The sequence below is a fragment of the Aspergillus thermomutatus genome (assembly GCF_002237265.1).
Source record: "Aspergillus thermomutatus strain HMR AF 39 chromosome Unknown NODE_190, whole genome shotgun sequence".
In the NCBI taxonomy this organism is placed as follows: Eukaryota; Fungi; Ascomycota; class Eurotiomycetes; order Eurotiales; family Aspergillaceae; genus Aspergillus; species Aspergillus thermomutatus.
The window spans coordinates 12,324-36,698 of NW_020798239.1; the positions used below are offsets into that span (position 1 = coordinate 12,324).

The following is a 24,375-nucleotide window of genomic DNA, read 5'->3' on the forward strand; positions in this document are numbered from 1 at the left end:
CTTAGCTTGTCCTGCATATTCCGGTGCAAAATATCAGCACTTTCTATTTTCCTTAGCGATAGCATACCGTAGACGCTGTCGACATAGCACTCCATGGCTGATCTTAACTTCTTGAGGCCCCTAAAAGTCAACAGCCGTAAAGTGGGTAAATGGAACCAATCCAGAAGCTTCCCGCCCTACTGCCTAGGTACCTAGTCTCGGGAAGTCCATCATGACCCAAAGCCTGGTCGACTATTGATTCGGGTTTCTTCCCCTAGTGTGGTCCACTTCCCCTGATTGAGTCAAATGTCAGGTCAGAGATTGATCATTGAACATGTTCTTGACCTGCTGTGCTCTGACATGTTCCAGGATCCCCTTGATTTTTATGTCGATGTATCGAATAAGGACGTCATGTTGATGTATACGGAGTAGATGTCCGGTCTTTCTTTTTATTTTTTTTTTTTCAAGCTTGTGTCAGCTTTGGTTGTTTCTCCCGGTCGCCGTGGAAATCGGGCTAGTCGACAAAAGGGGCAGTGGGGCCACCTACTGTAGGTACAGTAAGCAAAGTAACAAATCCACTCGGTCTGATTACCCGCCCCAGTTAGACTACCTTAGTCTACGTGTTACATGCAACTAGCATTCTTCTCGCGTTCTTCTAGTCCTTCTAGCGTCTTGCCCTACTGTCTGTACCCGCAACCCTCTCAGAAAACACATGGCTGGCAGACTGGCAATTAATTTCTGGTGGACTGATAGTTACTAGTAGAGCCTAGTCTGAGTACTCAAGCCCTACAGAGTAGAGACTACGGAGTACAGCTTCTAGAACGCCTTATCCAACGGTTCTGCTTGGGAAGTGGAACTATCCTGACAGACCTGACCAGGCTTATCCTCAAAGGTTAAGATCCCTGGAGACCGGACATGTGTGGTTTTCTGCCATTCAACCAATCACACATGATACATCAAGCGCGTAAAGTACCTAAATAAGTCGTCTAGTCTCCACCACATGGCCTTCTACACAGCTTCCAGCTGAGCCTCGCCACTATGGGGCGGAGGAAAAACGGAGAGCCGCGGCAGAAGGATCAGATCCTTCCATTCTAGGTCCGTACTGTACCTGTACCATCTTTCGTTGCGTGAGGATTCACATTGAGGTATCTACGGAGTGCGTATCTATTTTCTGTACCTTACCAGCTCAACCCACCAGCCACAAGTCAGCCAGGTTCCATTTTGATTGCTCCCGTTGAGCCGGCATATCCTGGCGCTGCATCGCGATAGCTATCACGATCATATTTTTCTTTCCCGGTTTCCATGGGAGGAGCCGTACGGTCGTACCAAATCTGATGACAGATAGACCACGAGGTCGATCAGAGATGATATGTAGACATTGCCAGTGGAACCGAGCTTCGTACTTTTGACCTCTATCAGATATGAGATACTCACGCGATCCATGAACATTTCTGATCGACCTGGTGCTGAATGGTATGTTGAATCGATCAAACATGGCCATCGATGCTCATCCAGGATGTTGTAAACTGGCCTGGTGTTACCTGCTAAGAGTTAGATAAATCCTCCGACGACCTGCAGCCTCAATCTGCAGTGTTCATCGTGGCTGACCGCTCAGGCATTCTGTCGATCAGCTTCAGATTCTGGATTCCATACTTCCAGAATGATTCTAGAAGTTCCGTCGGGATGGTACCATGGTTCTGTCGGCTACGGGAGCTTGTTGGAGATCGTACCATGACTTATGCATGTAGCCAGTAGCCACTTACTATTAGGTACCAGGTTATCAGCGCTGAAGACAACTCTCTGACTCTCTGTAGTCTGTAGTCTGTACTCTGTAGTCAATACAATTCCTGCAAGCTGTCATCTCCGTCCCAGCCGGTAAGTGTGTCTCCAGCGGTCAATAGTTCTGTCAGGTGCTCCGAACTCCGTACTCCATAACCAAATAACAACACGAGAAACATCAATGTCATCTGATTGATAACTTACGCGAGAGTGCGGCGAGACAGATGACAATAATACTACGTACATAATTTTTCGTGCTCCAGCTAGGATAGTAAGAACCGTTGAGCTTACTGTTTTGGGTCTTTGGAACTGGCACTCCCGTCTTCCCCTTTTCCGCAGCCACCAAGGTAGACAGACGATTTTCGCTTAGGTATGACATGGCTATTGCAATAATGTCCCAATGGTCATTGATCGACAAGAGATTATTGCTCTTCGCCATCTTCATCAGATTGCTGATCATCATGCTCAATCTTGTCTATTTTCCAAATAAGGAATTACGACTGGAGTTGGAAATATGGGGTAACAAAGTACTTTCCAGATAGTCCGTGACAGATAGACAAGTCCCTTGATCATTCATGGATGACCATTTAGAAGTAGAAAATGGCAATGAATCAAATGAAACCGATCACATTAATTGTAAAGATTGAGTCGCAGGCTAGATTCATAGTAGACAGTATTTTCATTCCTAATTTCTTCAATCTGCACCTACGTGCTGCAAGGTCCAGTCAAATGGCGGTCCCTGAACTCCTGGGTCCTGACTCAGGAGGCAATCTGCTTCTTGCACTCTGCATAACAAGACCCCAAATTTGAATTATTACTAAAGTATGATAACGGTCTGTTGTGAGACAGACATATTTGAAATGTTCAACTGCTATTGCTTGAGTCCTTGCAGGAGGTTCTGCTGGATAGGTACTGTGAAAGAATCTGATCTGAGACAGGGAGGTTAAGTTTACCCAGCCAACCAACGACTCTGACAACTCTCGGTGGCTTCCTGGATCTCTGCTCTAAGATGTTTCCCTGATTTTGAGTACTAGTATTCATTGAGAATCCCACTCTCCACTACATGTCAACTGTCCTCGAATCCAAATTTGAAGTTGGTACTAACAATCAGGCAATCGCGTAATGATGCTCCCGCCTCCTCAGGACTAACTAATTTGCCACATTACGACATTCCTAATCCCGTAGTAGCAGCTATGGACTACGGGTACTAGTACTCTCAATACTCTGCACTGTCGATCCCTCTCTGAAGAGTCTCAGCTCTCAGCTGATGATTGCACCAGCCACTTTGTCAAACATCCGGGGGGTAAACTAACTACTAGATAGTGAACACAATCCACCCAGTCCGGCTCTATCAGTCCGTAGCCCAAGGCCCATTAATTCCCGGAAATCTGAGACTTGGTAGTTGGTTCTCTGCTGTATGCAAGGAAGCGCATGCCTGGGCACTTCGATCAAAACAGTACAGAACCAACCTATCATGAAGAAAATGAAATGATTGCTGCATGCCGGTCCACTGTCCACCAGGGTACTATGGAATGGTAGATAAGATGCATCGGCTCAGATTCAATTGACAAAAAGTACTACCTTAGAATTGCAGGATCTGTATGATCATCATCTCTATCACCTACCCGGTGCATCATATAGACAAAGATTTATGGCCTGACATCAGAAATAGAGTGAGCTACTCACTGCCTGGAGCACTCAGTAGGTAAGTAGTAGGTTTCATTTGAGAAGGTGTTACAAGGTAGCAACAGCACGTTAGTATCTGGAAACTCATACCATTCTCAACCCTGTACAAGAATTTCAGGAAAGCTCTAGTCCAGAAAATCAAGAAGCAAAAAATGGTCCCTACGAGGGTCGAACTCGCGACCTTGGCGTTATTAGCACCACGCTCTAACCGACTGAGCTAAAGGACCTCGCTGATGTAACCTCGCTCATTTATACTCTCACAACCAAGAGATAAAGAATGCTCCTCCAGACACTCATCCTATGCGTAAGTCTTGGCATGCAATACTTCGACGCCGGTGGGTGTATCACCCCGCATTTCTCATGTGAAATCTCTCAACTGGTTCAGTCATGTCACCTTGAAACCTTAGTTACTGACCATACCATCTCTCATAGAAGACGCTGGACAACATAAACATAATGGTGGCAACCTTGCTCTCATTGCATTCGCCAGATGCTGGGCGGTTGAGAGCGGAAATGCAGAGATCATTGGCCTCCTACCCAATAATATGTTTCTGATGCAGAAGCTAAGGATAACAAAATAATAATGGCTTTCTCGTGTGCAGCTGAGAACGGTCGCAGGGCTGCAGTGGGACTGTTGTTAATGGATGAGAGGACTGATCCCGATGTAAGAGATGATGACGGGCAGGTAGCACTTTCATATGCTGCTTCTAGGGGCCACCACGCTGTTGTGAGGCTACTGCTTAAGCACAGAGCGTGGCCAGGCCTCAGAAACAAACATTGCTGAACTCCGCTCTCTTGGGCTGCTGCCAAGGGTTACAAAGCTTCCATGAAGGCGCTTGTTGAGACAGGCAGTGTTGATGCGGACTCCAAAGACAACAATGGCCTCACACTGCTATCATGAGCTGCTTCAAATGGGCGCAAGGTCATCGTCCAACAGTTCCTAGGAACAGACAAAGTGGATCCATATGTCAGATACTGACGGATACAGCGCTGGCTTGGGCCGCAGCAAACGGGCACGCCGGTGTTGTTCGGCTATTGCTGGAAAAAGGGGCAAATGTTGACTCCAAACATGATGGTGAAAGGACGCCGCTATCATGGGCAGCAGCATACAGGCATGAGACGGTCGCTAGTCTGCTGATCGACACGGGTCGGGTCGATCCTGACTCTCGCAGTCATTACGGACGCACACCACTATCTTGGGCGGCAGCGAACGGACACGAAGGCGTGGCTGAGTCGCTGCTTATCAATGATGGAGTCAACTCCCGTGTGGTCGATGATCTTTGGTCGAATGCTACTGGATTGAGCAGTCAAGAATGGGCACGAGTCAATCGCAAGGCAGCTGGCCTAGATACATCCAGTGTCTAGAACCGGAGATCATGGTTAGCGAACTACTTCATACGCACGAGCTTGCGCCAGAGACTCTCTTCACAGATGGCTAATTAATACCACCTGCTTGCATCTGTCCCTCCCATCGGAAAAACAGGTGCAGAGAAAGCTTCAGCAAGCTGACTCTGTACATTCCGAAGTTGGTCGAAGCCCTCAAGGTCAACATGGCTTGTGTAAGAAAGATTCGCCGCGCTCACTCGACGAAATTGGTCCTTTAGCTCAGTCGGTTAGAGCGTGGTGCTAATAACGCCAAGGTCGCGAGTTCGACCCTCGTAGGGACCACTTTTTTGGATTTTGATTTTTGACCCTTAGTAAGGAACTCGATGTGTTTTGCTGGAACCCTACTCCGTAGAGCCTAAATCGAAGAGAGAGTGGACTTGCTCAACAGACTCGAGGCCCGTTGGCAGTGTCAACTTGTTGTGCTACCTATAATCACACTATATCTCGATACCCGCGTTTTGTACTCCGTATGTTGAAAAGATATCAGGTCATATGCCCTGGAGCACTCGACTGGTGCTCCGACACCAGAACACCATCTGATTCAATGGGCCTTCGGAGCTTTCTTCATGTAAACATAGATCTCGAGCTTTTTCAGCACAAAGGTCCTTTAGCTCAGTCGGTTAGAGCGTGGTGCTAATAACGCCAAGGTCGCGAGTTCGACCCTCGTAGGGACCATTTTTTGGACTTTTTGCGATATCCTCCATCACTACGGAGTAGTTCCTATGAAACGCTTTGATGCAGATAGGTTTATCAGCCCTGATCTGTCTTTTTGCTCCCCTCGCTGGTTGCGGTCTTCCGTCTGGCCGGAGTGGACTTGGGCATCACTCAATGCAGATCGCATTCACTCTAATGATCAAAGAGGTCTGATACTTCGACCGGTTCTTCTTTGTATCTCGTACAGACCCGCCCGAAGTCGACTGTGTACCTTCTGCACACTCGGGAAGGCTGAACTCTCTTGTGAGCCTTGTCCCCTAGAATCATCCTTGAACTAGCCCAAAATGGTCAGGCTCCATCGTAGGGCCATGCAGGTCCGCCTCTCTTCTCTCTGACATGCAAGACGGCAAAAAAGTGGCTCAAATACTTATGTTACGCTCAGTCAATTAGATCCGGAGCAAGGTAAGCAGGCAAAAAATAGTCCCTACGAGGGTCGAACTCGCGACCTTGGCGTTATTAGCACCACGCTCTAACCGACTGAGCTAAAGGACCTTTCTATACCTGTCACGTGATAGGTGAAGACATATCAAATGCTAGAGCATCTGTTTGCATTCAGTAGCCTTCAGAGTGCTGGGCCTGGCCAAGGAGACAGGGTATGGAGTACTCTGACGGTAGATCAAATCGGGAAGGACGTGTGCATCTGCGAAATTCGATCTTGATGCCAAGGATGTGCAGAAGTACTTTGTTTGACTGGACGCCACTATCTAGTTCGATATGCAAGATGTAGATCCCGACTGCGGCTGGGATCCCTGATCTACCAATCGATCTCCACCGAATTGCGTACTATTGATGGGACTGGGAGAATTTTACTTGATCACTTATGATACATCGAGAATGACAGGGACTAGTGGATGACACAAAGTCTATCGTACGTCCTACTCCCACCTGATTTCCAGGTTTGAAGTCCTGTATGACCTCGCAGGAGTACTGCACTCTGATATGCCATATATACGCACATACTGTGGAACAGGGGGTGTGATCGATGTCTCATCCATAGCGTCGGTCTTGTGCTGATCGTTGCAAGTTCTGAAATCATAAGTGATGCATTTGTTAGACGCGCCGAGGACCCAGGTAGATGACAAGATCTATCAATTAGGACTGCTGTGACTCGTTCGGGCTGATCAAAGCACCTTGACTTCCACCCTTTCTGGGAAAGTCGCCTCTGGATCCATAGTAGAACTACTTGTGTCCACATGGTACTTTATACTTGCCACTCAAGGAGTCGCCTGTCACGAGACGATGGAGACAATGGAATGATACGCCCAGTCGTTATAGGCTGTTTTCAACGAGTGTGTGAATTGCTCTGCCATCCTTTCCGTATTATCTGGGAGTTATGCTATTTTTCTGCTGAGTGAGGGAATTGCTAGGGCGGCTTCGTTGTCGACAATGGCTTCGGACACACCAGAATATATATGTATCTCAGTGGCGGGGGCACTCTTGCTGAATCAACGCATCGTAGCTCCAGACCCACGAACAAAGTTCAGAATGACATCTCAATGCAAGAAGACAAGGAAGATAAGCATAGTAAAAGCCAGCTGGTATTCCATCGACCGGACATCGCTACCGTTATCATGAGAACGTGTATAAAAATTGCATGATCAGCTTTCGAGCAACTTCGCTGAGACGAAGCCTAAATTAGATAACTCATTAACCGTAAGTCAAAATGCAATTATATGCCATCTCGAACTGACCAGATGCGTTAGCAACCCATTCAAACATGGATGATGTCAAAGGTCAATTACTTACCTGCTCATCTGTCTGACAGACGAGCACACGGGGTCCGTTCCCGCCCTCCTTCGAGATGTCCAGGACCGTTTGGTCCTCGGCTGGCCCCTTCTCATTTGCTGCAGCATCAATGGCCAATCCTAGACACCGGGCCTTCTCAACAAGTGCTTTGCGCAGCAGAGCGCTCTTCTCGCCGATTCCGCCAGCAAAGACAATTGCGTCCACCTGGCCGTCCAATTTGACGAAGTAGTTTCCGATAAACCCAAGGATGCGATCCACGACGATATCGAAAGCAAGCTTGTGCGCGTGGGATGGAGGGTTCTCAACCGCGATTTTGGAAAAGTCAGTTGTTCCGGTCAATGCCTTCCACCCGGATTGCTTGTTAAGGATCTCCTCGGCCTAGGTAGCGATCAACGTAAGCTTCGTCGGCGATGGCTGAGAGACGAATACACACCGTGCTGATATGCATCTCTTTCGTGCTCGCAGGGCTCAGATTTCCTGCTTCGTTGGTGTAATGAAACACAAGCCTGACAACTGTGAGTCATGATACTTTGAAATACGTGAAGTGAAGCACTCACGATGGATCGATACTACCACTTCGTGTGGCACCCGGTAATCCAGCCAAGGGAGTTAACCCCATTCTGATCCACTCCCGTCAGTATCCACGATAACACTGCCAAGATTCGGTCGTCTTACGTCGTGTCCACTGATTTTCCATTCTTGATCGCACACATCGAGGCGCCACTTCCGATATGCATCGCAATGATGTTGGTCTTCTCGACCGGCTTGTTGAGAAATTCCGCGACAGACCGCAGGATAAAGGAATAACTGATTCCATGAAACCCGTATTTGCGAAGTCCATTCGCCTTGGCAATCTCCTGGTTGATAGGATAAGTCTTCACATGTTCAGGCATCGTCTGGTGGAATGCAGAGTCAAAGAACGTGATGCTCTTGACACTGGGCATTTCCTGCTTGCAAGTGCGAATGATTTCCAGGGCCGAGAAGTTGTGTCTGATAGTAATCGAAGTCATTAGCCGCTCTTTGCAGATTCTTTTCATAGATCACACATACAAAGGAGCTAGATCCTCGAGCTCTTCTAGTCGGTGGTAAGTCTCGTCTGTTATTAACACTGATTCATTGTAGTCGCCCCCGTGAACAACACGATGACAGATGTATGCTAGATCCTCCGGACTGGCGACTTCTGACAACTCGGGGTCAGTGAAGCAGCGCTGCAAGAGGAATTTGAATGCATCTTGAGGGGTCGACAGGCGATCCCTGAGCTCCTCCTTGTGCTCCTTGGAGCCCCGTGTATATTTCAGTTTTGACGGAGGAGCAGTGATTCCGGAAATCTGTGCGTTTGCAACGACTTTTGGAGGACGCTCAAGAGTGTAGAAAGTGATCTTGACGGAGGAGGACCCCGCATTGACGGAGAGGATGGAATTGGGTGCCATGTTGGAGGTAGTGAGGGGAGGTTGGGAAACAAGTAATTCAAAGATAGCAGGACGATCCTTTAATATTATATCGAGCCATTTCCCTGGTCGGATGATTCTCCGCCACGATGGGACCACCAGAGATGAATAGTCCGCTACCTAGTAGACAGTTGTTGGCTGTTGTTGTTCTTGATCCAGTGATGTCAGGGGTCGGTTCATGGTGACGTAGTGCTGGTGGGAGTCTGTTGTTGCTCGCCATTATTTCAACCGGCTGCTTCGGTACTTCAACGACGCATTTGGCACTCTATGTAGAGAGGCATCATCTATTCATCTACCTGAAGAGATTTCGGATTCTTTTTCCTTCTTCCTTGATCCATCGTTCGTCTGGTCGTTACCCGCTTGGACCGAACTCAGGTTTACTTGGCAAGGATATTGGGTATACAACTCTACTTTGCAATCAGTTCGATTCTGAGAAAAGCCTTCACCATGCCAGGAGAAGTCATTGATACACCAAATCCACAGGCGTTGCCTTCGCATATTCCCGATGTAGTGGAACAGCTGCAGGTGAAACTGGACCTGACGAGTCTGGAGCAACCTGCTTGCGATGCTTTATTTAAGTTCCGTCGAGCGGCTTCATACATCGCCGCAGGTGAGATAGCTGCTGATACACACATCACTGGCGTATCCTTGCTAATGTCTCTCAGCGATGATTTTCCTGCAGGACAACGTGCTGTTGCAGAGAAACCTGACACACGATGACATCAAGCCCAGATTGCTTGGTAAGAGTGATTGCCTGCTCCGACTTGCGCCTGATAGAGACCGACTCATGCGCTAACTTCATCCTTAGGCCATTGGGGAACATGTCCCGGGCTGATCTTGGTATATTCACACTTGAACTATCTCATCAAAAAGCGCGACCTCGATATGCTCTATGTCGTGGGGCCAGGACATGGCGCGCCAGGCATCCTAGCCTCTCTCTGGCTGGAGGGCTCACTGGAGAAATTCTATCCTGACTACTCACGAAACGCCGAGGGTCTCCGAAACCTCATCTCCACATTCAGCACAACAGCCGGATTGCCAAGGTGGGCGTTTACGGACTACATGCTGTGGCGGATGTAGCTGACTTGCATCAGTCATATCAATGCCGAAACGCCTGGTGCCATTCACGAAGGAGGCGAACTGGGATACGCCCTTGCGGTATCTTTTGGCGCGGTCATGGACAATCCCGATTTAATCGTCGCTTGCGTAGTGGGCGATGGAGAAGCAGAAACCGGCCCAACAGCAACGTAGGTTTCCGAGGAGAAGGTGGCTCCCGTTTGGCTCTGGTGCTGACAACCTGGGTAGATCGTGGCATGGCATTAAATACATCGACCCTGCTGAGTCTGGTGCCGTGCTGCCCATCCTGCACCTGAATGGGTTCAAAATTAGCGAGCGCACGATTTTTGGTTGCATGGATGATAGAGAATTGATCTCTCTCTTCACTGGCTATGGCTACCAGGTCCGCATTGTTCAAGATTTAAATGACATTGACACCGATCTCCATCGCTCCATGAGCTGGGCCATCGACGAAATTCAGAAAATTCAACAAGCAGCACGGTCTGGAAAGCCAATCGTGAAGCCGAGATGGCCGATGCTCATCTTGCGCACTCCAAAGGTACGTCCGCTACATAAATGGTGATTACCAAAGAGCCCCAGTCTGGCTAACGCTTGTCCTTGTCACTGATAGGGATGGTCGGGACCAAAGAAACTGCACGGTCAGTTCATCGAGGGGTCGTTCCATTCGCACCAGGTTCCTCTTCCCAAAGCGAAGAAGGACAAGGAGGAATTGCAGGCCCTTGAGGAGTGGTTGTCGTCGTACGGCCCCAAGGAGCTTTTCAAGGAGAACGGAGACGTTATCGACGAGATAAAATCCGTAATCCCCTCTGAGGATTCGAAGAAACTCGGTCAACGTGTGGAGGCATACAAGGCTTATGTGCCACCAGACCTCCCGGATTGGAGAAAGCTTGCCGTTGACAAAGGCAGTCAACAAAGTGCAATGAAGACAGCCGGGAAGCTCATCGACGAGGTCTTTCAGCTTAATCCTCACAGCGTGCGACTGTTCTCGCCCGATGAACTAGAGAGCAACAAGTTGAACGCGGCACTGGATCACACGGGAAGGAACTTCCAATGGGATCAGTTCTCAAATGCTCGAGGGGGCCGTGTCATTGAAGTGCTGAGCGAGCACATGTGCCAGGGTTTCATGCAAGGCTACACATTGACTGGCCGCACGGGTATCTTTCCCTCTTACGAGAGCTTCCTGGGAATTATCCACACGATGATGGTGCAATACTCCAAGTTCATCAAGATGGTATTCCGCTCTCTGTTTGCCCCCTTCTCACATGAATACTGACCCGGACTTTAATAGGCCCAAGAGACAATGTGGCACCGCGATATAGCTAGTATCAACTATATTGAGACGAGCACATGGACAAGGCAGGAGCATAATGGCTTCTCGCACCAGAATCCATCGTTCATCGGCGCAGTGCTCAAGCTAAAGCCCACCGCAGCTCGGGTTTATTTGCCGCCGGACGCAAATACCTTTCTGACGACTCTTCACCACTGCCTGAAGTCAAAGAATTACATTAACCTCATGGTTGGTTCGAAGCAGCCGACTCCAGTATATCTGACACCGGAAGAGGCAGAGAGTCACTGCAGAGCCGGCGCATCCATATGGAGATTCTGCAGCACCGACAACGGTCTGGATCCGGATGTAGTACTGGTCGGAATTGGCGTCGAGGTGATGTTTGAAGTCATTAGTGCCGCGGCCATTCTGCGCAAGCGTTGCCCCGAGCTGCGTGTCCGGGTCATTAATGTGACTGACCTGATGATCCTTGAAAATGAAGGCGCTCACCCGCATGCTCTCACAACGGAGGCATTCGACAATATGTTCACATATGACAAACCCATCCACTTCAACTATCACGGGTATGCGACGGAACTGCAGGGATTGCTGTTCGGACGGCCACGCCTAGAGCGAGCCACCATCAACGGATACATGGAAGAGGGAAGCACCACGACACCGTTCGATATGATGATCGTGAACAAGACGTCGCGCTTCCATGTGGCGCAGGCTGCCCTTCGGGGAGCGGCGAGGAGGAACGAGAGCGTTCGAATTAGGCAACAAGAGCTTTACACGGAGCTGAACCACAACATTGTGGAGACGAAGAGATACATTATCGAGAATCGCAAGGGTAAGTTTGCCTTTGCACTTGTGAAATCATTACCATGACGGAAGCCTAACCATGCTCAGATCCTGACGACATGTATTCGATGCCGACGTTCGATTGAAAAGCTAGAATGAATGTGTAAGTGATGAGGGTCTGGTGAGAGGATAGACTGAAGTCGAGCGATAATCCTGCTAGTCATCCATAGACCAAGAGACATAGTTTTTCGTCTTCTCATGTCACCAATTGTCATTAAGATCGTAATTTGACTTTGCAAGGTTCTCCTGATGGCTTGAAGCAGCGTATGTTGTTGCCTAAGGACTCCGTAGACTGTCGCAAGCCTTTCGGCCTCAGGCCAATTAAGGCATTGCACAGATAACCCACAACAGGACTAGTACCGATCCCGTGTCTCATCATCCCGTCCGCACGTCCAACGCGAGAACCACCACAGACCTCATTGCCATGGTGCTCGCTCAGAGACAGAGTATTTTGAGGATATGAGATGTATGCTTTTCATGCAGATGTATCGATTCCGTCGGAGTCGGACATGATATCGCGCCGTTAGGAGCTCGTATTGACCTCGTCAGCCCGAGATCCAGGCAGCTCTGCGCCTCTGGCACGGCCGATGAAACGGGATCGTGGCGTGCGCGGCCTTATATCATTGGAGCAAATCTTCCTACGGCTGCATGATGACACAGAAAACCTCGTCCGAGCCTGAGATCTGAATCAAAGAGAGGCTAACTACCAGGTTTCCAGCCCACCAACCTCACTTCTATCGAAAAGGTCGAATCTCGGAAGAACTCGAGCCCAAACGCTAAACCCAATTGAGTGGAGCTTGCGAGAAGCCGGACGTCAGACTCACTGGACTCACTCGGGGTTTCCCTGCCAGGCGGATCCCGACATGGAGCGTTTGAAGGGCACGCGAATGACTTGCCGAATAGATCCAATGCTCGTCCAAGCGACCCGATAGAACAGTTGGACAGTTAGTCACAGAAGGTACCTAGCCTGATCATGGAATCGAATCAGATTGCTCCTTTTCCGGCGGCTGCCCCCGCCTGTCTCCATCGATTATCAAACAATCATGAAGCGCCTAACGTCAAAGAGGCAGTCGAATTTTTGAGATCCGATGATCCGATCTCTGACAATGCTCAAACCGGGCCATCAGTATGAGTGCCTCGAATTTAGTGATGAAGGGGTTTGAAAGATTTGCAGGGTGTAAGGCTATCATTGCTTGTCCCATGGCTCATTGATCCTGCTTTTGAAGCTTTTTTTGTCTGCTTTTTTGGATTGCTTTCATTTGTGGGCTGTGAGACAACTGGATATCAACAGGTTGTACTCCATACAGCTCAGCCACTCTTTTGCGTCTTGGATTCTCACTTGTTCTACCTTAATAGAACTAAAATATTACACAGTCCTACCCGGTGAAACGGGTGTCACTCTTTTTCGCTGATAAGATCTCATCTGGAGCTACCCTCCTCTTTCTTTTTCTCTCTTCCTTCGCTATCACGATCATAAGCGTCCTACCCAAAGATCTTCACAATGCCGGAAGTAACAGCGGAGCTCAGAGAGCAGCTGCGGAACAGTTGCCATCCTCTGATCGATGGAGTCAACACAGCGTACGGATATCAGCCTTCTCTGGCAGCCGGAATCGTCTTTTGCACGCTCTTCGGCCTCTCAATGATCGTTCACACTGTGCAATTTGCTTGGAAGCGAACTTGGTGGTGCTGCGTCTTCAGCATCGGATGTTTGAGTATGTAATCTTGTCAGAAAAACACAGGCGCAACACGAGCTGACGGGTTCAATTCCTACAGCCGAAGTCCTGGGGTGGGCTGCTCGCACATGGTCGGCGCAGTGTCCCTATAACATGACTGCCTTCTTGATGCAGATATCCACTTTGATCATTGGTGAGTAGACCCCAACAAAAAATAACCAAAACCATACCTCGCAATACTGATGAGGGACAGCACCCACCTTCTTCACAGCAGGCATCTACGTCCTCCTCGGCCGCTTCATCACCCTGCTCGGCCGCGAATCCTCCATCATCAGCCCAAACCTCTACCTCTGGATCTTCGTCACCTGCGACGTCATCTCGCTCGTCGTCCAGGCCATCGGCGGCGGCATGGCCTCGGCCGCAACGAGCGATGTCAACGGCGACACCGCGCCCGGCACCCACGTCATGGTCGCGGGCATCGTCTTCCAAATGGCCTCCATCACCGTCTTCGTCGTCCTCGCCGCGGACTTTGTCCGCCGCACCCTCCGCCGCCGCCTCCTGCAGTCCATGACCGGGTCCATCGTGCCCCTGTTCGGCGCGATGATCTTCTCCGTCGTGTGTATCTATGTTCGGAGCATCTACCGGACCATCGAGTTGTCCGAGGGCTGGGATGGGTATCTGATTACCACGGAGCGGTATTTCATCGCCCTCGACGGCGCGATGATGGTTGCTGCTGTTATGATCTTTAATGTCTTCCATCCGGGCTGGTTGATGCCCATGGACAAGAGTATGGAGTTTCAACGGGAGATCTACTCCGCGGATGGGATGCCTGCCACAGAGCTTCGGTAGCGTCTTCGCTCTTGCTTGTTCTTGGAGAACGGTATTCCTTTTCTTCAGCTTTGTGTGCGAGATATCAGTCATTGGAATAGATCTCACGAGTAATGATAGACGTAATTGCTCAGAAAGTCCTGTAAATTCGAGCTAGCGACGAGGTTAAGTAGAAGATAACCGAACTGATACAAGGTCGGACCGTCAAAGGTCAACACGCTCAAAGATACAAAAGAACTCATCACACATCCACAAACCTAACACCTACCAACGAAAAAGTGATACATAGTTAACCCCCAGAAAATCGAATAGGACGACAAAAGAAAGTCAAAACTCAACTCCGTCCTCCAACAGACATGCCGAATACACCAATCATACACCGTCCACGGCCTCAATCCAACCGAAGAATCCTCCAACGGCGATAGTCGCAACACCCCAGATAGAACCCCACATCGTCGCGCCAGGGACATCAACCCCTCGAACCGTCCCCGCAACCTGGAGAACGGTGTTGAGCACAATCGTGCTGGCCAGAAGCGCTGTGCGCGAAACAAGAACCCTTGTCTTCGGGGACAATGTTCCCCACGTTCTACGGTAAATCGCACATGCAAGGTACTCGCCCTCGGAAGCAGATCTCAACTTCAAGGTGGCGTCGGAGTTGGAGGCACCGGCGGAGCTGACGAAAAGGAAATCGCGAGCGGCCCAGCCGGCTGGGAGGAGGGTGAGAAATAGAATCGGGAGACCCGCGGGGCCGGCGTGAGCGAGTCTGATGTCGGGGATATTCTCGAAATGCACAACCAGATAAGCTGGGAGCCAGGACGCATAGCTGGAATACAGCGCCACGGAGAAGATGGCTGTTGCTGCGACGGTAGTGTAGAGAGCCGTTGGGCGATCTTGCAGGATGGAACGGTTGGGAACAGCGTCCGACGGGGCGTGGGGGAGACTGTGGACGGAGGAGGGGCGGCGGAGAAGAATAAAGGGAATCGCGGTGGAAAGTAAAGTGATGCCATATGATGCCAGGATGGTGGTTGGTCGGATGCCGTAGAAGGACGACAATAGAGAGTAGGTCGGCAGATGAGTGAGAAAAGTGAACGACAAGACGTCCCGCCCTGGAGTCGCAGGACCGTCAGCGCCCAATTCTACATAATCATCGCGATAGAAGCAGGGTGAAAGCTTACCATCAAATCCAAGAATCCAAGCCAATCCCACTTCAACAGCCTTCCATAGCATCAACCCACCCACCTCCCACCATCCCTCCAGGTGCTTGCTCACACGGCCCAACTCGCCCAGAGTGACACTGGATGTCATGGTGAAGAGAACGGAGCTCAAGAGCAAGCTGTTGAAGACTACCAAGAGGAATCGCACCGGAGAGGGGACCCGTCGCAATTGCGATTCTTGAGTTTTGCTTGCTGCTCTCGCGGCGTCAATCGTGGAACGGGCAGCCTGCGTGGCCTTGACCACGGAGCTCCTCCTGCGCGGAGGCATGATTTCTTCCTGTCGAAAACAGCCGGGCTTTGAGAAAGAAGATAGTTTTGACAAATGCTGTTGCAGATTTGATTGCGATTCGAAGTAGTAAAGGTTCAACGCTGAGGGGAATAATGCAAGGGGTGTGCAGTGCAGGAGGAAACTGGGATAGTTTCTTTGCCTGCTGAGCGGTGAACATGTGATGATGTCACCGCACAACCGCCTGCGCTTGAGCAACAATGGTGTCATCAAGAGATACTGTACGAATGGTTACATAGGTTGGAGAAGGCGAATATCGTACATAATTACTTATAGTCATCAGAGTAAATATTTATACACAATCACCATGGTATCATCCTCAATCATCATCCTCATCCTCTCGTTCCATGACTGAGAACTCAACAGTACCACTTTCGCGGCCCTTGGGATCTCGCATAGTAATCTGGTATTTGCCCTTGTCCCACAGATCCTTGATGGTAAGTTCGCGGGTACGTCCCAAGCTTTCAATGTCTCCAATCCGTTTGAGGGTCGCTTCCAGATGGCCCTCGAAGCCTGGCCATGAGCAAATTTCCCGGAATGCATTCTGCATAGGGACAGAATCAGCTCGGACCATAGCGCGCGAGTCGATGGTAAAGATGTTCTCATGATCGTAGCTCTGGATGAAGTCGGCTCTGGTCATGATCTCGCGAGCCACATGGAGCGGGACTTCTGGGAGTATATGACCCTTCTCCGGGTCATAAGTCTTTTCCATCTCCTTTTCTTTGTCCACAAGTGCTTTGGCTAGCACCATTGCTGCGGACTGTTTTGCGTGTCAGCCAAAGAAAGCAGATGGTTATTCGAATTGTAGACGTACCGCATATTTCTGCTGATCCATTACATCGTCGTCCATCTCTTCACCGAGGATCCAGCACTTGTTGAGAAACCATGTCTTTTCCGATTCGCAAATGCTGTCACAGAGTTTCATGTAATCCTTAGCCTTGGCGACGCGGTTCAAAAACGACAACCGCCCGCCGACTTTATCGTAGATGGTCTCAAGGGCTTTATCCGATAGGTCCTCGTCAAAGTACTGCTTACGGTATCTCTTGAGCGCCGCCATTGCCTGATCTTTTGGAAGATCGCCGACCGGGATGACTTCCATTCTCGTCGCATATCGCTTCAATCGTTCATATACCCAATAGTCATCGCTGTTGAACACTGTTCAATTTCAATATGTCAGCATATTCTACAACGGCAGCAGATCTGGAAGCATACCTGTGGTTACCAAGCTGCTGGCTGCCCATTGCTCAGCCCTCTGTTGAATCATTTCCAACAGATCCTGGCCATCATGATCATCTCGAACCAGATGGGTGCTATTCACTACCAAGACCAGAGGGGCTGCTCCCTTATGCCTTCGCGCAAGCGCCACCTTCTCGAGCTTGTTGAACGCTCGCTCAATGTCAAGCAGGGCAGTGGTGTCTCGCGGGCCTCTGATGCTGAACAGACTTCCGATGTAACTGGAGTATTCTGTAAGTGATTGCTCCCATTAACAAAGGTTGCAGCACGGACATACTCTTCATGAAACTCAAAGTCCAGGGCCTTCCCGAGCCTGATGCGGAAGATCTCGAGATCACCGTGCGCTTCAAACATGGCGACGCCGTCTCCATTGGTCTTTCGCATCGCCTCAAGGAGCATCGAGGTCTTCCCGGTACCCTTCTCGCCGATGATGAGGTAGTAGTGCCCACCGGATTTTCCCTGGATGATCTTGTCGAGTCTCTCCTGCTCATCGCGGACAATCCAGTGCTCGTCGTGATGATACTGATGCTTTCCATATTCCACGCCTGCGACCTCGAGTGCCGGATCGCCAGGACTGAAAGCGTTGTCCATCTTCTGCAAGATCAGATACTTGTAATACTGATGGTAGGAGTATCCCGCTATGCTATGGTCTTTGGTTAGTGAATTATGCGCAACTCTACCTTAAGTCAAGACAGACGCACCCTAGCACGGCAATGGAAGCGAACGTGGTGGCCGCCGTCTCCAGCATCCTTAGGATGGTGGATTTGAAGTTGGGATCAGAGTCTTGACCTCGACCTCGGTCATCGTCTCCGCTATCTTGCTCCAACGGATTCGTCGCAGACAGCCCGGGTGTCCGCGAGAAGTACCTTGCAGCGACACAGGGGACCGTTCGATGAGCTCTCATCGGCCTGTGCAGGCCCACGCGGGCCGCAGCACTCAAAGATCGTTGAGCACATCGATTCCACAACATCTTCTTCAGAGAGTATCCTTTACGCACAGCGCATTTGAAGAACAACAACGACAAAAATAATGATCGAATTCAAGACGGAAACATCTACAAGACGATGAAGTGAACATTTACCATCAGCTGCAAGGTCAGCGAGATGACGTAGCAGAGGCTGAAGTATCAGGACGAGTAATAATAGGGGGGAAACACTAAAGGATTGTATGGGAAGAGGAAGAAAAAGAACGCTATGAAAAGGAAAAAAGAGAAAGATTCAAAGGAGTGTGAGGTGAGCTTTGATCAAGACAACAGCAAAAGGCTATCTAAAAGATAGATAGTTCCAAAAGGAGCGTGGTCGGTGTGGACTGTACTCAAAGCAGACTGTCTTTTTTCTCTGTTGGATGCTGCTGCGCCTCTCCGATCGGATGAAGCCCAGCAGATCCACGGCTTGGCGATGCATCCGGCACTGCGGGTAGACCGGTTTGCTGACGATGTCTGACCAGGTTGTGGCTAGTGAGTTGATGCCGATTATGGGATATCTAGAGTCAATTCCTTCTTAGGATAATGTAGTATCTAGAAGCCGATGGTAAGCGATTATAGATACTGTCGTGAGTGTAGTTGCTGGATAGAATATACCTAGTCTGCCATGTCCACTATATCAGGATCCCTATAACTAAGTGTAGGTCCTCGAGTGACTCAAAAAGGGTATATTGAGCATGGACTCACTATTGAAATCTACATCTGCAAGCAAATATGCCCAGACAAAGTAACATGGGAAAAAGGAGCTGAATATGTCAGTAACAATAGATGACGTGCAAATCGGTGTCCCTAAGCATATCCCCTTCAAGATTAAAATGCCGAATTTCTCCTCGAAATCATGCGCAAATGTGTAGTCATCTGTTATTACCACTCCAATCCATCATCCATCATCATCCCGTTCCCAGAACGAGACTCCTACTTGACTCTTGGAGTTCTTGGATGGTGTGGAGAAATTCTGGTGGGCGTAGATACGCCGTCGTCCGAGCACTTCCGAGGGTATTCCGTGTCCGCGAAATTTTCTCTTCCTTCCCCGTGCTTTCTCCAGCTTCAACTCCTCCTCCCATCTATCCTGGTGATATTTACTTGACTTATTCCAGTTGCCCTCCTCTTATCTGGGTCCTTTTCATTTTCTATTTTGTCTGGGGTACGGGGTTTGTTTCATCTGGATTCAATTGCCCTTTGTATCATATCTATTTCTTCCTTTCCTTTCTCGTCCCCCCCAGGAAAAAAAAAAAAGAAGAAAACCGGTTGTCCGGTTTCCCGCTTTTACTTCCCCGTTCGAAGCTCGAGGCAAGCTGTCGTGCGACAGCTTCAGCAACCAATTCGTCCTCTAAATAACCCCTTTCATTCCAATTATCTTGTCGTCTTTCGCAATGGCACAAACCAATGGCGATATGGAGCACTCGAAAGGTTGGTCTGATTTCTCAACCACTCAGTCTCGCAGCCTCGATCCGCATATTCTAGTGACGAAACTAACGGATTCATTCTTACTACAGAGACTCCTGAAGCCCAGCCAGTCGAGCAGCCCACCAATGGTGAACAGGTTGAAGGACAGCAGGAAGAGGAGAGCAGTGGTGGTATGTCGTATCCGTGATACCTGTCATGAATGGTTCTCCGCATTGGTTACTGTCATGGCTAACCTCAAGCCCGATAGGTCTTTTCCAGATCTCTGTCAAGCTTCCACATGAGCCTTATAAGATCCAGGTTATGGTGGGTGATAGCATAGAAGCACACTAGATCACGAATGATCGTCCTAATCCATTTTCTTTACCGTCTTCAGGTGTCAAGCCAAGAGCAGGTTCAGGATGTCCGCCAATCGATCGTCGAATTGCCCGGCACCTTCCAGTACACTTGCTTCCACCTCGAATTCAACGGCAAGCGCATTAATGACTTTGTTGAATTGTCGGAGGTTGAAGACCTCAAGGCCGATTCTGAGATCGTCCTCGTGGAGGATCCTTACACGGAGAAGGAAGCCCGGATGCATGTGGTCAGAATCAGAGACTTGGTTGGTGCTGCTGGCGATCGTTCCGACAATTTGCACGGTCTCGACGCCGGTCTGTCGCTGCACGATGTTGTTACCACCGAAGAAGCCGCCGATGATGAGAAGGAGCACTCTCTGTCCAAGTATGACATCACCGCTTCTCCCTCTCTGAAGACCATCCTCCCCAGAGCAGAGGCACCCCTCCCTAAGACTGTGAAAGCGATTTCGCTATCAGCATGGAACCCTCCTCCCTACCATCTTCGGCAGAAGGGTCACCTACTCTACCTTCAGGTTACCACCAACGAGGGCGAGCAGTTTCAGATTACCTCTCATGTTTCTGGCTTCTACGTCAACAAGTGCTCGAATCACAAGTTCGATCCTCTCCCCAGAACCACCCCCAAGAAAGTCAGCGCACACTCGCTGCTCACCCTGATATCCAAACTGTCGCCCTCCTTCGACTCTGCTTTTGAAGCTCTTCAGGAGTCCAACAACAAGAAGGACCTCCTGACTACCTTCCCTTTCCAGAATGCTATCCCTAACAGCCCATGGCTCGTTACCCCTCCCTCTTCCAATGCCAACTCCCATCAGGCCGACATTACTCGCTCTCAGGAGAGTTATCTGATCTCCGGTGTGGACAACGCCGAGACATTGCGCGACTGGAACGAGGAATTCCAGACCACTCGGGAGCTGCCCCGCGAGACCGTCCAGGACCGAGTATTCCGGGAGCGCCTGACCTCGAAGCTGTTCGCTGATTACAATGAGGCTGCCGCTCGCGGTGCGGTGCTCGTGGCCAGGGGCGAAGTCGCTCCTCTGAACCCCACTGAGGATCGCGATGCTCAGATCTTCGTGTACAACAACATCTTCTACTCTTTTGGCGCTGACGGAGTCGGAACCTTCGCGTCCGAGGGCGGTGACGAAGCCGCCCGCGTGGCCGTTGGTAAGGACGTCTTGGGAATCAAGGCAGTCAACCAGCTTGACATCAACGGCCTCTTCACACCGGGAACTGTGGTCGTTGACTACCTCGGCAAGCGTATCGTCGGTCAGAGCATTGTGCCTGGTATCTTCAAGCAGCGCGAGCCCGGAGAGCACCAAATTGATTACGGTGGTGTCGAGGGCAAAGACGTCGTCGCGACACATCCCGACTTCGTCTCCGTCTTTGAAAAGATGTCCAAGGCGCTCCGCATCAAGAAGCACCCTGTGTGGGACAAGGATGGCAAGCGCCACGAGCTCGAAGGTAGCGTCGAAACCAAGGGTCTTTTGGGCACCGATGGCCGTAAATACGTCCTTGATCTCTACCGCGTGACTCCTCTTGATGTTATGTGGCAGGAAGAACCCGGCAGTGACGACTACCCTCACCGCATGTCAGTCCTCAGATTGGAGCTGGTTGAGTCATACTGGAGGTCGAAGATGAGCCAGTATGTCAAGGCTGAGGTCGAGCGCCGTCGTGCCGCCAAGGCCCAAGAGGAAACTGCCAACAAGGAGCAGTCCTCCGAGGCCGCCGAATCGAAAGAGCAGGAATCCGAGGAAAAGACAGAGGCTCTTGATCAAGAGCGGGTGGATATCTCCGGATTCCAGCTCGCGCTCAACCCCGATGTCTGCAGCGGCCAGGTCCCGCAGACTGAGGAGGAGAAGCAGCAATGGGCCGAGGACGAAAAGGAGGTTCGCGATGCTTGCGAGTTCCTGCGTTCCAAGGTCATTCCCGAGCTGATTCAGGACTTGCACGATGGTGACGTTGGCTTCCCCATGGATGGACAGTCCCTCAGCCAACTCTTGCACAAGCGGGGTATTAACATCCGCTATCTCGGCAAGCTGGCTCAGCTCTCCAAGGAGAAGGGCTCTCGCCTGGATGCTCTGACCACTTTGCTGGTTCAGGAGATGATTGCCCGTGCCTTCAAGCACATCACCAACCGGTATCTGCGGAATGTGCCTGCGCCTTTCGTCGCGTCCTGCGTCGCCCACCTGCTGAACTGCCTATTGGGTGCTGACGTGAACTTCAACCCTCGCGCGGAGATTGATGCTTCCCTCCGCGAGATCTACCCCGAGGGCGACTTCTCGTTCGAGAAGGTCACACCAGAGACCCTCCGGGCCGAGATCGAGAAGCAGGTTACCCTGAGATACCGTTACACTTTGGAGCCAGAGTGGTTCGCTTCCCTGAGACATTTCCAACTTCTTCGTGACATTGCCATCAAGCTGGGTCTTCAGCTGGGTGCTCGTGACTACGCCTTCACCAAGGCTCAGCTTCCACCCAAGGTACCTGTCGCCAACGGCGTCAACGGTGCGGCACACGACGAGGGAAAGAAGAAAAAGAAGAAGGGCGGTGACTCCAAGTCCCCAAGCCGTGCTGTCGTCGAGGAGAAGCCCGTTGTTTCGATTGTGCCGGATGATATCGTCAACGTGGTCCCATTGGTCAAGGACGCCTCTCCTAGGAGCTCCCTTGCCGAGGAGGCATTGGAGGCTGGACGTATCTCTCTGATGCAGAACCAGAAGCAGCTGGGCCAGGAGCTCATCTTGGAATCTCTGTCCCTGCACGAGCAGATTTACGGTATCCTCCACCCTGAAGTTGCCAAGCTGTACCACCAATTGTCCATGCTTTACTACCAGACGGACGAGAAGGAAGCGGCTGTCGAGCTGGCTCGTAAGGCCGTGATCGTCACGGAGCGCACTTTGGGTGTTGACTCTGCCGACACCATTCTGGCCTACCTCAACCTCAGTCTTTTCGAGCACGCTTCCGGAAACACCAAGACTGCCCTTGTTTACATCAAGCACGCCATGGATCTGTGGAAGATCATCTACGGATCCAACCACCCTGACTCCATTACCACCATGAACAACGCCGCCGTGATGCTGCAGCACCTCAAGCAGTACTCTGATTCCCGGAAGTGGTTCGAGGCTTCCCTGGCCGTATGCGAGTCGCTCTTTGGCAAGCAGTCCATCAACACCGCTACCATTCTGTTCCAGTTGGCACAGGCTCTGGCTCTTGACCAGGACTCGAAGGGTGCTGTTGGTAAGATGCGGGATGCCTACAACATCTTCCTGAACCAGCTTGGACCCAACGATCGCAACACCAAGGAAGCCGAGACTTGGCTCGAGCAGCTCACCCAGAATGCCGTTTCCATCGCCAAACACGCCAAGGACATCCAGGCTCGCCGCCTCCGCCGCATTAACATGAACCCTCGTGTGACCACCCTTGGCACCAAGGTCCAACCCCAGGTTGGCCAAACAGCTCCTGAGGCTTCGGGCGCCAAGGATGCTGCCAACGCCTCTCTGGACTCGCGCAGCATTGACGAGTTGCTCAAGTTCATTGAGGGAGGTGACACTACCTCTTCGCGCTCCAAGCAGAAGAAGCGTGCTGCGGCAAGCAACCCCAAGCTGCGCGGTTCGAAGAAGTCGTCCGCTTGAATCTGAGTCATCCTTTTTATCCCTTCTACCCGGAAACATGAAAAGTTTTTTGGATTCTACTCTTTGACCATGTATGTGTTAACAATAACATATTTTTCCATCTGTATGTCGGTCTTAAGGGTTGGTCTGTTGGATGAGCGGGATATCTGTCTTTTGATTGTATGAATCTCTCTACTCTTTCGCCACTTGGCACTTTTCACGTTCCACCTTGTTCTTGTGTGATTCTGCAAACAGTGCATAGCAGGTTGGGGGATTTGCATTCCATACTTGTGTGTTCTTATGTACTATATATATGACTGGCGGCCACCTAGACATGCAGCTAATGAAGCTATGCACTCCATGAGAAGAATGTTTTCTTCATCTTCTTACCCGACTACTGCGTATCTTGGTCTTGTAGCTTTGACCTTGATATTGAGCATTTACTCAGGCAGTCAGGCTAGAGTCATTGGCGGTGCGCTAAACCCAAAGAAGTACATAGTTTGTTTTGCCGGTCTTGTGCGCTTTACCTTATTTGGAATCCCAGCTCGGATCCAATGTTTACATCTCTTGTCAATAATGATGATCGACCCGGCTTTCGTTGTCCTTCTTCCTCATATCACTGTATCTTATGGCATTTTATTGCCGTAGTTTTTACCTTGAACCGTTCTGTTTGCATTATATTTGCAGCAGTTTTATAGCCTATTTTACTCCCATCTCTAGGGCGCCTGAACAGCAGGTTTATTCCTGCAGGAAGCTGGTTGAACGATGGATGACCGCTAAAGCACAGTGAGGCAGTCCTGGTAAGTGAACATATTCGACAGGAACTCCAACCGACGAATAAAACTCATTTGGCTCAGTGT

The 24,375-nt window shown here is 50.3% G+C and overlaps 7 protein-coding genes across 7 annotated transcripts; 4 read left to right on the forward strand and 3 right to left on the reverse strand.

Annotated features, from left to right (window-relative positions):
- Nucleotides 1–4,355: 4,355 nt before the first annotated feature.
- On the forward strand, nt 4,356–4,809 carry CDV56_102604 (ankyrin repeat domain-containing protein; the record flags this gene model as incomplete). Its single annotated transcript, XM_026756223.1, has 2 exons — nt 4,356–4,380; nt 4,433–4,809. 2 exons carry the CDS (start codon nt 4,356–4,358, stop codon nt 4,807–4,809), a joined length of 402 nt encoding a protein of 133 aa, XP_026612068.1.
- Nucleotides 4,810–7,191: 2,382 nt separating this feature from the next.
- On the reverse strand, nt 7,192–8,720 carry CDV56_102958 (putative acetate kinase; the record flags this gene model as incomplete). The annotated part of the gene is made up of 6 exons (XM_026756577.1): nt 7,192–7,230; nt 7,291–7,668; nt 7,724–7,796; nt 7,848–7,910; nt 7,966–8,280; nt 8,341–8,720. The coding sequence occupies 6 exons, from the start codon at nt 8,718–8,720 to the stop codon at nt 7,192–7,194; spliced, it is 1,248 nt and encodes a 415-aa protein (XP_026612069.1).
- Nucleotides 8,721–9,185: 465 nt separating this feature from the next.
- CDV56_103190 (putative phosphoketolase) lies at nt 9,186–12,026 on the forward strand (the record flags this gene model as incomplete). Its single annotated transcript, XM_026756809.1, has 8 exons — nt 9,186–9,348; nt 9,404–9,478; nt 9,547–9,781; nt 9,833–9,985; nt 10,044–10,353; nt 10,426–11,046; nt 11,104–11,929; nt 11,989–12,026. 8 exons carry the CDS (start codon nt 9,186–9,188, stop codon nt 12,024–12,026), a joined length of 2,421 nt encoding a protein of 806 aa, XP_026612070.1.
- Nucleotides 12,027–13,441: 1,415 nt separating this feature from the next.
- Nucleotides 13,442–14,462, forward strand: CDV56_103642 (RTA1 domain-containing protein; the record flags this gene model as incomplete). Its single annotated transcript, XM_026757261.1, has 3 exons — nt 13,442–13,652; nt 13,714–13,806; nt 13,867–14,462. 3 exons carry the CDS (start codon nt 13,442–13,444, stop codon nt 14,460–14,462), a joined length of 900 nt encoding a protein of 299 aa, XP_026612071.1.
- A 351-nt stretch (nt 14,463–14,813) lies between these two features.
- Nucleotides 14,814–15,923, reverse strand: CDV56_103783 (uncharacterized protein; the record flags this gene model as incomplete). Its single annotated transcript, XM_026757402.1, has 1 exon — nt 14,814–15,923. The coding sequence occupies one exon, from the start codon at nt 15,921–15,923 to the stop codon at nt 14,814–14,816; it is 1,110 nt and encodes a 369-aa protein (XP_026612072.1).
- Nucleotides 15,924–16,260: 337 nt separating this feature from the next.
- CDV56_103933 (ATP-binding protein) lies at nt 16,261–18,144 on the reverse strand (the record flags this gene model as incomplete). The annotated part of the gene is made up of 5 exons (XM_026757552.1): nt 16,261–16,701; nt 16,756–17,096; nt 17,154–17,395; nt 17,452–17,817; nt 17,876–18,144. 5 exons carry the CDS (start codon nt 18,142–18,144, stop codon nt 16,261–16,263), a joined length of 1,659 nt encoding a protein of 552 aa, XP_026612073.1.
- Nucleotides 18,145–19,529: 1,385 nt separating this feature from the next.
- CLU1 (translation initiation factor 3 subunit CLU1) lies at nt 19,530–23,536 on the forward strand (the record flags this gene model as incomplete). The annotated part of the gene is made up of 4 exons (XM_026757870.1): nt 19,530–19,566; nt 19,653–19,733; nt 19,811–19,866; nt 19,937–23,536. 4 exons carry the CDS (start codon nt 19,530–19,532, stop codon nt 23,534–23,536), a joined length of 3,774 nt encoding a protein of 1,257 aa, XP_026612074.1.
- Nucleotides 23,537–24,375: the final 839 nt, after the last annotated feature.